At 49.6% G+C, this 11,970-nt stretch overlaps 1 protein-coding gene across 1 annotated transcript; it reads left to right on the forward strand.

Moving 5' to 3' along the window:
• Positions 1-2,637: 2,637 nt before the first annotated feature.
• On the forward strand, positions 2,638-8,932 carry FMOD (fibromodulin). The gene is made up of 2 exons (XM_007448992.1): positions 2,638-3,621; positions 8,676-8,932. Exons 1-2 carry the CDS (start codon positions 2,643-2,645, stop codon positions 8,825-8,827), a joined length of 1,131 nt encoding a protein of 376 aa, XP_007449054.1. The 5' UTR covers positions 2,638-2,642; the 3' UTR covers positions 8,828-8,932.
• The last annotated feature ends 3,038 nt before the right edge of the window (positions 8,933-11,970 follow it).

Genomic DNA, 11,970 nt, shown 5'->3' on the forward strand with positions numbered 1-11,970 from the left:
AACAGCAAAGAGGTGGGGGAGCGGGGAAAGAGCCGGGCAGAAGGAGTCACTCGTCCTTCCCGTCTGGGCTGTGTTGTCCCAGGATGGAGCCGGGAAAGGGGAGTAGAAGGAAGGGTTTCCAACATGCTACCTTTGTCCTACAGTTTCTTTCTGTTGTTGGGGGACACCCAATTCTCAGGCATGAAAAAGTGAAGGGCCAGGTGTCTAGCGTAGCCAGCTCTGCCCTACTACTGCTCAGAAAGCCCACCATCCTAGCCCTGTGTCCCTGCAGTCTCTCTTCAGAAGGGTTGTGGGAACTAAATTCTGTTATGAGAGCGGAGAGGGAGTTTTGTGTAGTGTGTGTGCGTGTGTGCGCATACACATGCGTGCTTGTGTGTTGCCGGGGTGAAAGAGAAAGAATACACAGAAATATTGAGACTTGGCCAGGTCCAAGGAGCTGTGAAATGGGGATCCAATTCAGGTTAGGGAATAGCTCTGGCTTGACCTCCTGGACTCTGACAGAAGGGAGAAATGGTTCTCTAGAATGGAGAAATGAAAGAACGGCAGTAACTCCTGAGTAAGCTCCCCCCAACTCAGAGAGTGCCAGTCCTAGAAACTCTCCACCTTACAAAGCTCTGAGCACAGGAGGGTCTCTATCATTGGGGGTAGGGGGGTGAGGATTTAAGAGTATAAACCCTGGAGCAACATTGCTAAGAGATGGGGGTAGGGTAAAGAGAGGAATAAGGTGCCACCAAACCCTTTTAGCGGTCATGACTCCAAAGGAGAGTTAAGTGGGCAGGATGCACAGCCCTGGAAGGCTGGGTCTCAAAGAGGAAGATGGCTCTTGTCTGCCACGGTGCCTAGTCTGGAAGGAGAAATGGAGACAGAGGCTCGCTGTGCCAGCCTCCAGACAGCCACCGTGATCCTGCAGCAGCCCAGAGCTGAGCATGGAAAAATATGCTACTGGTAATGGGCCATTCCGTCCGTCTTCCCCTGGCCAGTGCCAAGGCCCAGCCAGCATGCCCAGGCAGTGGGTGGCTGGGTTAGCCCCTCAGAAACACTGTGGGCTCTTTGTCTGAGGCTGCCTGAGGATGAGCCAGGGGCCTCGCCTCTGCAACCCAGAGGCTAATGGAATAAAGTGGGCCTAAGGGAATTGCTTTCAGGGGACAGAGAGGTCTGACAGAGATGGTGGCCAGAAGGTGACTAGATTGTCACTATTAGGGTCCTTCTCATCGGTTCATTGGATTTGATGCTGGCTTTTAAACTCCTTTCTTTCTCCTGTCCACAGTTGCCAACCCCAGCCAAGGGCCAATAGCAATGTGAATGGTATACGTGACTATTCCCAGACCAAGAAAGGTTCTAAGGTCTTCTGCCCAAGGGTGACAATCACCCCTCTGGAAGGTACCCATTGCTCACAAGGGTTATGCAGTGCTTTGGCTATGGGTATTCAGAGTAAGACATCCAGCCTGATATGCCACCCCATGACCCCTCCTTCAGCTTCCCTCTCAGGTGGCACCAAACCCACACTTCTCTCTAAACCTACCCTGCTCTCATCTCGCTAGCATAACAAGCTCGAAGGCAATGGGCTGCCAGGAAATGTGGGGGCCTAGATATGCACTGGTAATCCAGAGGTGGCTTGGGATGGGAGAGAAGGATGCCAGAATCCCATTCTAAAGCCATGTTCCCTTGGGCATACTCAAGAGTCTTCAATTCCTGTTCCACTGTTTGATGTTCCTCATTCACTCTCTTGGTCCCATTTGGCTCTTGCGTAACGTCCATGGTAGAGCGGGAGAAGTGGTAACACTTTACTGGACAAGTGCAGTAAGACTTGCGTGCACTCAGTACCCAACTCTAGAAGACAAGTGCCATACCTGGGTGGCAGTGGCCCCAGTCTGGAGGGAATCTGTAACTGTTACATGAAGACCCTGTGCCAGCCAAGTTGCACGTGTAGCTACAAACTGCCAACCAGAGAGTTTCCTCACCAGCAGACTGTTATAGGTGCTGGCACTGTTACAGATGCTGGCACCACAAGCCCAAGCCTTGTGGTGGCTGCAGGGGGACCACAACCTTCCCCACAGACTCAAAACAGAAACTCTCTGCCTTCCCAAGTAGTTCAGATCTTCCCCTTTGAGATCTCAAGCCACTTCTGGCTGTTTCCCAGAGATATGGAAAAAGAGCCAGAGGGCTTTTTCCTTGGACTCTTGGGAAACATTATGTCCTGGGGAGTCCAAACTGGATGTGAATTCAGGCCTAAAGAGCATCCACCACCACTACCACTCCCATGGGAATTGCTGTGGCCTTTCTAGCTCCTGCAACAGTACCTTCAGGTTGCTAGAGGTTCCCATGGGCCTGCCCTCCAAAAGAAATGCAGCACCTCCATTCAAGCTCCTTCTAATCTCAAAGGCTATGTTTCTGCAACTCTATGACCGGAGGAAAATGCACCTAGCTCCCCCCAGACAGCCACGTTTCCGCTGGACCAAGTGTGCAGAGGCGGCACTGGGAGGAGGCCCAGAGGGAGTGAGGGCAAGGCTACTGCTCACAGCTGTTTGCTGCTGACGTCAGGTCTGCGTAGCTCAAAGACTAAGGCTCACCTGCCCTGCCTCCCTAGAGTCTCACTCACGCCTGCTTACTCTGTTCTCTCTCCCTTCTTGCAGAGAGACAACATGCAGTGGGCTTCCCTCCTGCTGCTGGCAGGGCTCTGCTCCCTTTCCCGGGCCCAATATGAGGAAGACTCCCACTGGTGGTTCCACTACCTCCGCAACCAGCAGTCCACCTACTACGATCCCTATGACCCTTACCCTTATGAGCCCTATGAGCCTTACCCCTACGGGGGAGAGGAAGGTCCAGCCTATGCCTACGGCTCTCCACCCCCACCAGAGCCCCGCGACTGCCCCCAAGAGTGCGACTGCCCCCCCAACTTCCCCACAGCCATGTACTGTGACAACCGCAACCTCAAGTACCTACCCTTCGTCCCCTCCCGCATGAAGTACGTCTACTTCCAGAACAATCAGATCTCTTCCATCCAGGAGGGCGTTTTCGACAACGCCACTGGGCTGCTCTGGATTGCTCTCCATGGCAACCAGATCACCAGTGATAAGGTGGGCAGGAAGGTCTTCTCCAAGCTGAGGCACCTGGAGAGGCTGTACATGGACCACAACAACCTGACCCGGATGCCTGGCCCACTGCCTCGATCCCTGAGGGAGCTCCATCTCGAGCACAACCAGATCTCGAGGGTCCCCAACAATGCGCTGGAGGGGCTGGAGAACCTCACGGCCTTGTACCTCCAACACAACGAGATCCAGGAAGTGGGCAGTTCGGTGAGAGGCCTCCGGTCACTGATCTTGCTGGACCTGAGTTACAACCACCTTCGGAAGGTGCCTGATGGACTGCCCTCAGCCCTTGAGCAGCTGTACCTAGAGCACAACAATGTCTACTCGGTCCCCGACAACTACTTCCGGGGGTCACCCAAGCTGCTGTATGTGCGGCTGTCCCACAACAGTCTCACCAACAATGGCCTGGCCTCTAACACCTTCAATTCCAGCAGCCTCCTTGAGCTCGACCTCTCCTACAACCAGCTGCAGAAGATCCCCCCAGTGAACACCAACCTGGAGAACCTTTACCTCCAAGGCAATAGGATCAATGGTGAGACTTCGGCAAAGGGGAGTGGGGAGGGCTGTCAGCTGCATTGGAAAGACCCAATTCTGCGTGCTGGGGGCAATACAGAAGAAATAGAAGTAGGGGAACCAAAGAGTACCAATGAAGTAAGCTGAAAACCCTGCCATACCCTTGTACAAAATGGTACATAGTGGCATACTCTTATACTACACAGCAGTGCTAGGAAAAGTCAGTGGGAGAGTGGGTTGGTATGGAAGAAGACTTCCCAGAAGAGGTAAGTCTCAATCTAGGTCTTGAGAGATAAGCGGGCATGGGCTGGAGGGACACAGGACTGGGCCCTTCTGAGAAATGCAATTGCCACAAACAAAGGGACCAGTCATTTAACAGGCCACCTGGAGGGGGCAGCCAGGAAATTCCTGCATCTAAGAGGAAGGGGTCATGTGTTAAGCAGTGAGAGAGGAGTTTGGAGAGGTTTGGGAGGGGGCAGTTCATAGATAGGGAGATTTAAGTTGAACTTCTACGGTCTGTCTCAGGAGGAAAGTGTGCTGTTAAGAAACCGTGGTATCTGCACTTTCTCACTGACCCAGAAGAGGATGAGCTCTCTGTTTCCACCTGATCTACTCATGCCTCAACAGCCTGGTCTTTTGTTTGGATGTTTATTTGCTTTTTAAACATAACAACTGGTGGACAAGAATTTGTAGCCTCTCAGAGCTGAATGCGGCACTTGCTCTGGTTGGTTCTAAAACCCTGCTACCCTTGTACAAAATGGTACATAGTGGCATACTCTTATACTACACAGCAGTGCTAGGAAAAGTCAGTGGGAGAGTGGGTTGGTATGGAAGAAGACTTCCCAGAAGAGGTAAGTCTCAATCTAGGTCTTGAGAGATAAGCGGGCATGGGCTGGAGGGACACAGGACTGGGCCCTTCTGAGAAATGCAATTGCCACAAACAAAGGGACCAGTCATTTAACAGGCCACCTGGAGGGGGCAGCCAGGAAATTCCTGCATCTAAGAGGAAGGGGTCATGTGTTAAGCAGTGAGAGAGGAGTTTGGAGAGGTTTGGGAGGGGGCAGTTCATAGATAGGGAGATTTAAGTTGAACTTCTACGGTCTGTCTCAGGAGGAAAGTGTGCTGTTAAGAAACCGTGGTATCTGCACTTTCTCACTGACCCAGAAGAGGATGAGCTCTCTGTTTCCACCTGATCTACTCATGCCTCAACAGCCTGGTCTTTTGTTTGGATGTTTATTTGCTTTTTAAACATAACAACTGGTGGACAAGAATTTGTAGCCTCTCAGAGCTGAATGCGGCACTTGCTCTGGTTGGTTCTCCCAGAAGTACAAGGAGCCTCTGGTGGCAGGGCAGAGGCCCCCTAGGGTAACATGAGCCTGACCACCGCCAAACCCTGGGGTGGTGGACAAGGACAAGGGCTTCTTGTTTTCCAAGCTCTTCCCAGAAAAGGCCTAAAGTTCTGCCTCTCTGTCTCCAAGAACTAAAATCTTCATTTCAGATTGGATTATCTAGTTGATTTTCAGCTCCCTCTCGGGATCTTGTGTTCACCATGTGCTTACATTACCCCAGGGCCTCTGATATCTTAATCCAGCTGGAAGGTACAGAGCCAGATTTTAACCTCTCTTCCTCTGCAGCAAAGTACCCCTCTCCCTGGGGAATGAAGGACTCATTAATGACCATTGACAAGGGGCTTTGAAGTAGAGCTTGCTGAGAGCAAACAGCACCATCAAAGCATGGATAGGGACTGAGTCCACAACCTCTCCCATCAATACTTTCTCTCCCTGTGCTCAGGGAACAGATCAGTCATTTAGCAAGATGTTAACGAGCTAGCCAGCCCTCTGAGTGAGAGAGGCACCAGTCCCAGAGGTTGACTGTGAGGCGGGCAAGGTGAAGAGGTGCCTGGTTCTCTAGTTGGAAGTGCAAGACACCATCATGTATAGGGCAAACTGTTTCGTATTTAAAGTCTCTCTTTCTTTGGGGTGTTGGGGTGTGGGGTCCTATTCCCAAGGCAGGGTTCTCTGGTCTCTAAGATGTTGCATGCTGCAAAGGGTTTGACATTTGCTTGTAGCTGTTCATCATCCCACCCGAAGTCACCACTACTTATCTGCCACCCATTCTAAATACAGGAGGCTCGTCACAACAGAAATGTCATATAGTATACAGTGCTTTATCAGAGTTTGACCTTGAAAATGTGACAGCAAAGAGCAGCTGTCATGGGAGAGAAGCCATTAGTTATTGCCTAACTGTACAATCAGTGAAACTTGGGATGGGAAAGTCTCCATTGCAGCATCTTGTCACCCTGCCTTCTTGCAGAACCACATCTGCCGCTCAAATACAAGGTGGTTCACCCCTTCCAAAAGCTCTGCCAAAGATAAAATCACCTTAGTCGAGTGTCTCAAGGTCTTGCAAGAAAGTTCTCCCTTAAGTCAAACCTAAAAATGTCCAGTGTCTACCCCAAATCCCTTCTTGTGCAATTTAAGCCAAAGCCCCTTTGTCTGGTTATCTCCCTCTTAGTCTTCTTTTGGCAAAATAACACCAACTCCTTATTTTTCTTAATTAGTGGATTAATACATGTAAAGTGCTTGGTTCGCCTGGCACATAATTGAAAAAGTGATACATAGTAACTGTATTATAAGCTTTTCTTCTATTGCCACTTTGAAACTGCCAGGTACAGTTTTGTTCTGTTTTATTTTTTCATTGCAAAGACGGGGAAACTGAGACACAGAGAAGGAAAGGCAATCTCTTTAGGTCACCCAGATCTTGTAGCATAGCCTCTACCGTCAACATCAAAGGACTGAAAGCCAGGCTTCTCTAGCTGAGAATGGAAGGAGTATCTCTCTGATTCAGACCAACAGCAGGAAAGACAGTTCTCCAAGCTCAGGCCCTCGCCTGGGCAAATGTGAAGGAGGTCTCCCTGCACAGCTGGTCAGGGACCCAGAGCAGGGGTGGGTGGTGAAGGTGGGCTCCCCTCTGAGAGGGGAGCTAAAAGGATGGGAGCTGAAGGGTGTGCAGTGGAATTAGGCCCGGCCCTCTCCCTCCCCCTTCCTTCTTCCATTAGCATCTCCCTCAGTTTTTCCAGCCTGGCAATAGCAGGAAACACAGCTCAGAATGTTATTCAGTAGCTCTGAGATCCAGGGGGCAGGGCGGGTATACCAGGAGGAATTTGGAAAGACTTTTGTCAGAATTTAATCTGGGATGGAAAGTGTCCTCCAGAGTCTCCAAGCAGAAGCCCCTGTCCTATTCATGAGCTTAGGGAAGATAAACAGGGGGGCTCACGGTGCTCGGCCTGTGGATAGAATCTATACATGCTGTGTGTTGAGCAGCCCCTAAGTGCTCAACAGTTGGGATCCAGGACTTTGGCAGGCAGTCTGAAGGCCCCAGGATGGTGTAGAGAATCTGTGGTGGAACCTCTAAGTGCAGTCCGCCGACAGGGTTGGAGGTGATATTTAAGCTGGGCCACTTTACTTCTCCCCAGCCCAACTCACTCCACCTGTTCCACACAGACACCATAGACCTGGCCCCTGGCCTTGGCTCTGCCCCCAACCTGTCCACCTGGAGGCCACCTGATCTATTCCCTGGGACCAGAAAGGAAACATACAAAAGCATTCCAGGTCTCCACACCCCCCCACCCCCACACCGAGTGCTCTCCAAAGAAGGGTATTTCCTGTTCTCATTATTCTTTGGGGCTGGGTTTTCTATCTTACATTTGCAGTACAAGTTAACTGGCTGTAGCCTCAGCCCATCTGCTCTCTGTCAGTCTTGACAGAGACTGAAAACAATCGCTAGTGCTAATTTAAAAAACAATTTCTTCATCTATCTAAGCTCTCCATGCTCTCTTCCTTGCAACCTTCACGTTCATACCCATAATCTCTCCATCCACAATGCCCTCGAAGGTCACCTCTAGGAAGAGAGTCAGGAAAGCCTTCCTCCCATTCCTCCTGCCCAGCTCCAGGCTGACACACAGCTCCTGACCACTGTGGCAAGCAGAGGAATGCCTCTGGTTCAGGCAAAAGCAAGCCCAGCTCTGGGTCTGCCTAAGTGTTACAGCCTACGGAGACCCGACAGGTAACCTCACCCAAAGCCCCTTTGACATGAGCCACCTTCCTGACGCTCTCACACACCGTGTTGAAGGCAGCCTCTAGGGGCTTCAGCAGCTTCTCAGTGGTGACTCTGGCTGTCCTTGCTGGAGTTTTAGCTGAGTTCTTGGTTTTTATCCTTCAAGTTCCTGACCCAGTAGGCTAGAGACAGAGGTGGCTGATCTGTCCAAGAGGACAACCAGAGGGAGAACAAGGTGAATGGTAGCAGAAGGATCTCTATTTAAATCAAACAGAACTACTGTATCAATTAGGATTGCATGGTTTGGAAGGAAAATCTTCAAAAAAGGGTACTTCTTTTGAGATTACAAAAAAGGAGGGTGAACCATATCATATTAAATGCGGGATGCAAGGGAATTATTTATTGGACTTTTGAGCTCCATAGCAGCCCTGTTCATCTATCAGTTTCCATCTCCTTAGACCTCAGGGCCTTGCTCACTCCTTTGGCTTTACTCAGAATGTACACGGACAACGCTCTCAAAGCTCTGCACTCAGAGACACTTGTCTCTCAGACTAGATTTTCTCTCTTTAATTTTCTGCCACTTGCTCTATCTGCAAAGTGTTAGGAAATATTCCAGATTTAAGTCCCTGCATTTCCCCAGTCTTCCTTCTCAAAGCAATTCAGAAACGCCCTCCTCTCCAAAAGCATTCCAGTCTCTTTGACTGCCTTCTGCTGCCACCTGCTGCCCACAGATGGGAAAAGATCAAGGCCTGGCTGGAAGGACATTCCAGGACATTCCAGGGTCTACAGAGAGGGATGGGTATGAGGTGGAGCTACGCAGGCAGAGACCCCACTCTGTCTCTGGTTCTGCCCACTAATTGGTGCAAGTATGACTCCGATCCTGGAAAGTGCCTGCCCCACCCAGCCAAGTTCCACCTCTCACATTAGAAGCTTCACAGAGGCTGTCTGGCCTCACTGCGGACCCAGGTCCCTAATCTGGGCTTCTCCGACCCACCCCCGCCCCTCTTGTTCCCACAGAGTTCTCCATCAGCAGCTTCTGCACTGTGGTGGACGTCATGAATTTCTCCAAGCTGCAGGTGCTGCGCCTGGACGGGAACGAGATCAAGCGCAGCGCCATGCCGCCCGACGCGCCCCTCTGCCTGCGCCTCGCCAGCCTCATCGAGATCTGAGAGGCCCACGCACTGGGCGCAGGGCCAGAGCCCCCATGCCCCTCTGCATTTGGCTTGATGGTTTGGTTTGGCTTTTGCTGGAAGGTCTGGGACAGACCATGTGACAGAAATCCATGGGCTCCCTCTACAGTCTTCTACCCTGTAGGCAAGTTTAGGTGGAATCAGGGGACAGGCAGCCTCCTTCTGAGGGACATGAAACTCTCCTTTCCAGGACAGAAGTGGTGGCAGAGGGAGTAACCCCTGAAGTCCCAACTCCAGAAATCTCATTACCCATTCTTCACAATGATCTGGTGCCATGAACCCTAAAATTTGCTTGAGCAATAGTACATAACCTTATTTTTTAAACAATCACTGATTCTGTCTGTGAGCAGCGCTTGACAGCTCTCCCATGTGCTGGGCTAGTTGTGCAGTTACTCTGGGCTCCCACTCGCTGCTTCTCAGTATATACCTCTTTGGCCAACTGCCTCCTCCAAAGTCCACCTCATCCACTCAACATTGCCGCACAGACACCTCTTCTCTGCCTTGGGCAGAGGCAAGAATCCCCAAGGCATATGCTTATCTGCCCAGTGCCTGTGCAGAGAACTCACACTCGTGTCTGAGGTTGGAAGGACACTAAGAGTCACCTCTACACCAGAGGTCACCAGTATGATGACCATGTTCTTGGCTTGATGTAGGAGGAGAAAACCAACCTCAGGCTTAGCTAAATGTATGGGGCTATATTTTAGCAGCTAAGCAATTCTTTGAAGGTGGATCAGACTTCAAAAGAGGAAAGGCCGTGGACTCTGCTGGAGACTAGTTTGGGCTTGACCAAAAAAAAAAAAAGAGGAAAGGCCAGATTCTGCTTATCATCAGCATCCATAATGGAGGCAAACACACCTTGAATTGGCTGAATTGAGGAAGCAGCTGCAGTAGTTTCACTCTTAGCCAGCACTCTCTGCATGCCCAGCAGCTCCCTACCTGGGTCTTTATCTTCAAAGGCAGAATCCATGCGGTTCTCAAAGCATTAGAGAGGTAATCTGTCCTCTTCTCTTATGCAAGCAGAAAGGTCTATATATCCTGATGGGAGAGACAGACTCCAACCAGCCCTGGATTTGCCAGAGGAGGAGGCTGTGGTATTAATTGTTTTGGTATCTGTACTAATTGTTTTGTCCTAAGGCCACAGTTAATAGTACCAGCTCTGGCTGGAGATGCTCATTGGGTCAGTGAAATCCAGGCCAGGCAGCCAAATCTTGCCTGTACTGAGCACAAAACCCTCTGCTTTCACATCGCTGAGCTACACTCTCATTACTGAAGATGGCTGTTGCTTTATAGCTTGTGTGGAGAGCAATTAATTCTTCCCAATTCTGAAAGTAGTGTTGTCTGTGGACCTAACCCTCCTGCTCTTTGGGGTACCATTGGGATGGAGCCATCCAGGCAGCCATGGCCAGGGACTGCTTGAGGACAGCTAGCCCTAATCTGCTTCTTGTCCAGATGCCACCGTGTCCCTGATACAGTGTATGCTTTGAAGCCGTTTCCCTGAAAAGGGAAGGTGGGGATACTTGGACTGCTTCTTGGCTCCAGACCCTGAAATCCACAAAAGCCAAACCAGCTCATTTCAACAAAGGAGCTCTGAGGTGAGGGGCAAGGCTGCCCCTTGCCCCAGGGCTCTTCAGAAAGTATCTGCATGTGAACACCATCATGCTTCTATAAAGGATCCTTATCACAGGAAAAGCATGAGTGGTGGCTAACCCAACCAATAAAGTTATTTTACAATTGCATCTGCAAGAATGGAGTCAATTAAGGCAGACACAGAAGGGTTACTTTAAGCGGGGGGGGTCACATAAGCCTCAGACTGGAGGAGCCCACTTTCTCATCTATTCTGCTTGGGTAGATATAGCTAAGAGGTTTTTTAAAAGTCACCTGTATAAAATCTCTAGTTAGCAAACTCTGTGCTCTGGAAGTTCTTCTTTAAGTCTAACTTCAATCTCACTAGCTCCATATTTCCTTCCATTTGGTCCCCAAGAGATAAAGAAAAAAAATTTTATTTTTCAATCATTCTATCATTTTTCTCCTTCAACCCTCCTCCCTTGTTTACCCAGTAATTATGGCGCTGGTGGGTCCAGAGTATTGTTGTCTTAACTGCGCCTGCCCTCTAGTGGCAACTATGTAGAACTGAGGGCAGTCAAGTACTGCAAAGCCAAGTTGGGCCTGGAAGAGGAAAATAAGCATTCAGTAGCCCATCTGCTCTTTCATTCAACTTCTCAATGCACATTTCTTGAAAGCCTTTAAGAGTTAGGCTTGTGCTTTTAGGACAATTCACTATTTTCTAATAGAGAAATAACCACAACTGATATTTACTGAGCTGAATATATTATTTACTGAAGATTTTCACTAATATATTCTGTGAAATTCTGTTTCTAAATCCAGTGCTTCTCAAGAGGGTAGCAGGGGTGGATTATCCATCAGGCTCTGATGGATAAAAGTTGTCTCTTTTCCTTTAAGCTACCATTTGATCAGTACTTATGTGTTAGGTGTTTTATTTATGTGGCTTCATTAGCATTCCTAAACATTCTATGCCAGAGGTCCTATTATTTTCACTATTTTATATAGATGGAGAGACTGAGGCACAGAGGCTGAGGTCACCCAGGAAGAAAGCATCGAGGCCAGGATCTGACCCCAGGCCATCTCTCTCCCCAGCCTGTCAGTTTTGCTATACTGTTTCTATTGTGCTAGCCTGAAGATCTCTGTGTTACTGGTGTATGCAGAACTTCTAGGAGTGTGGGGGATGCTTGGTGGTAGATGGGGTCTCACAAGTGGGGGGAGGCCATCCGACTTTATTTTTTGTGGACCTAAATCCATTCTGCTAGCATTCACAGTCCCTTTATGAATTTTCCAATTAACATTCACTCTTCATCAATGAATATTTACCACAAGCCCTTGGTCAGGCACTGGGGATACTGCAGACAATAAAAGCAAGCCTTCCTTGCCATTGGGGGATTTATAAAATGGTGCAGTGACAAGCAGTGAACTAAAGAGTCACCCCAAGGACCATATAGTTACAAACTGAGAAAGGGCTGTGAAGGAGATGAGGATGGGTCTATATGAGGATTATCAAGGAGCTTGACCTAGTCTGGAGGAACAGGGGCAGATAATCAGATATGGAG

The sequence above is a fragment of the Lipotes vexillifer genome, unplaced genomic scaffold, assembly GCF_000442215.2.
Source record: "Lipotes vexillifer unplaced genomic scaffold, Lipotes_vexillifer_v1.1 scaffold1608, whole genome shotgun sequence".
Classification (NCBI taxonomy): domain Eukaryota; kingdom Metazoa; phylum Chordata; class Mammalia; order Artiodactyla; family Lipotidae; genus Lipotes; species Lipotes vexillifer.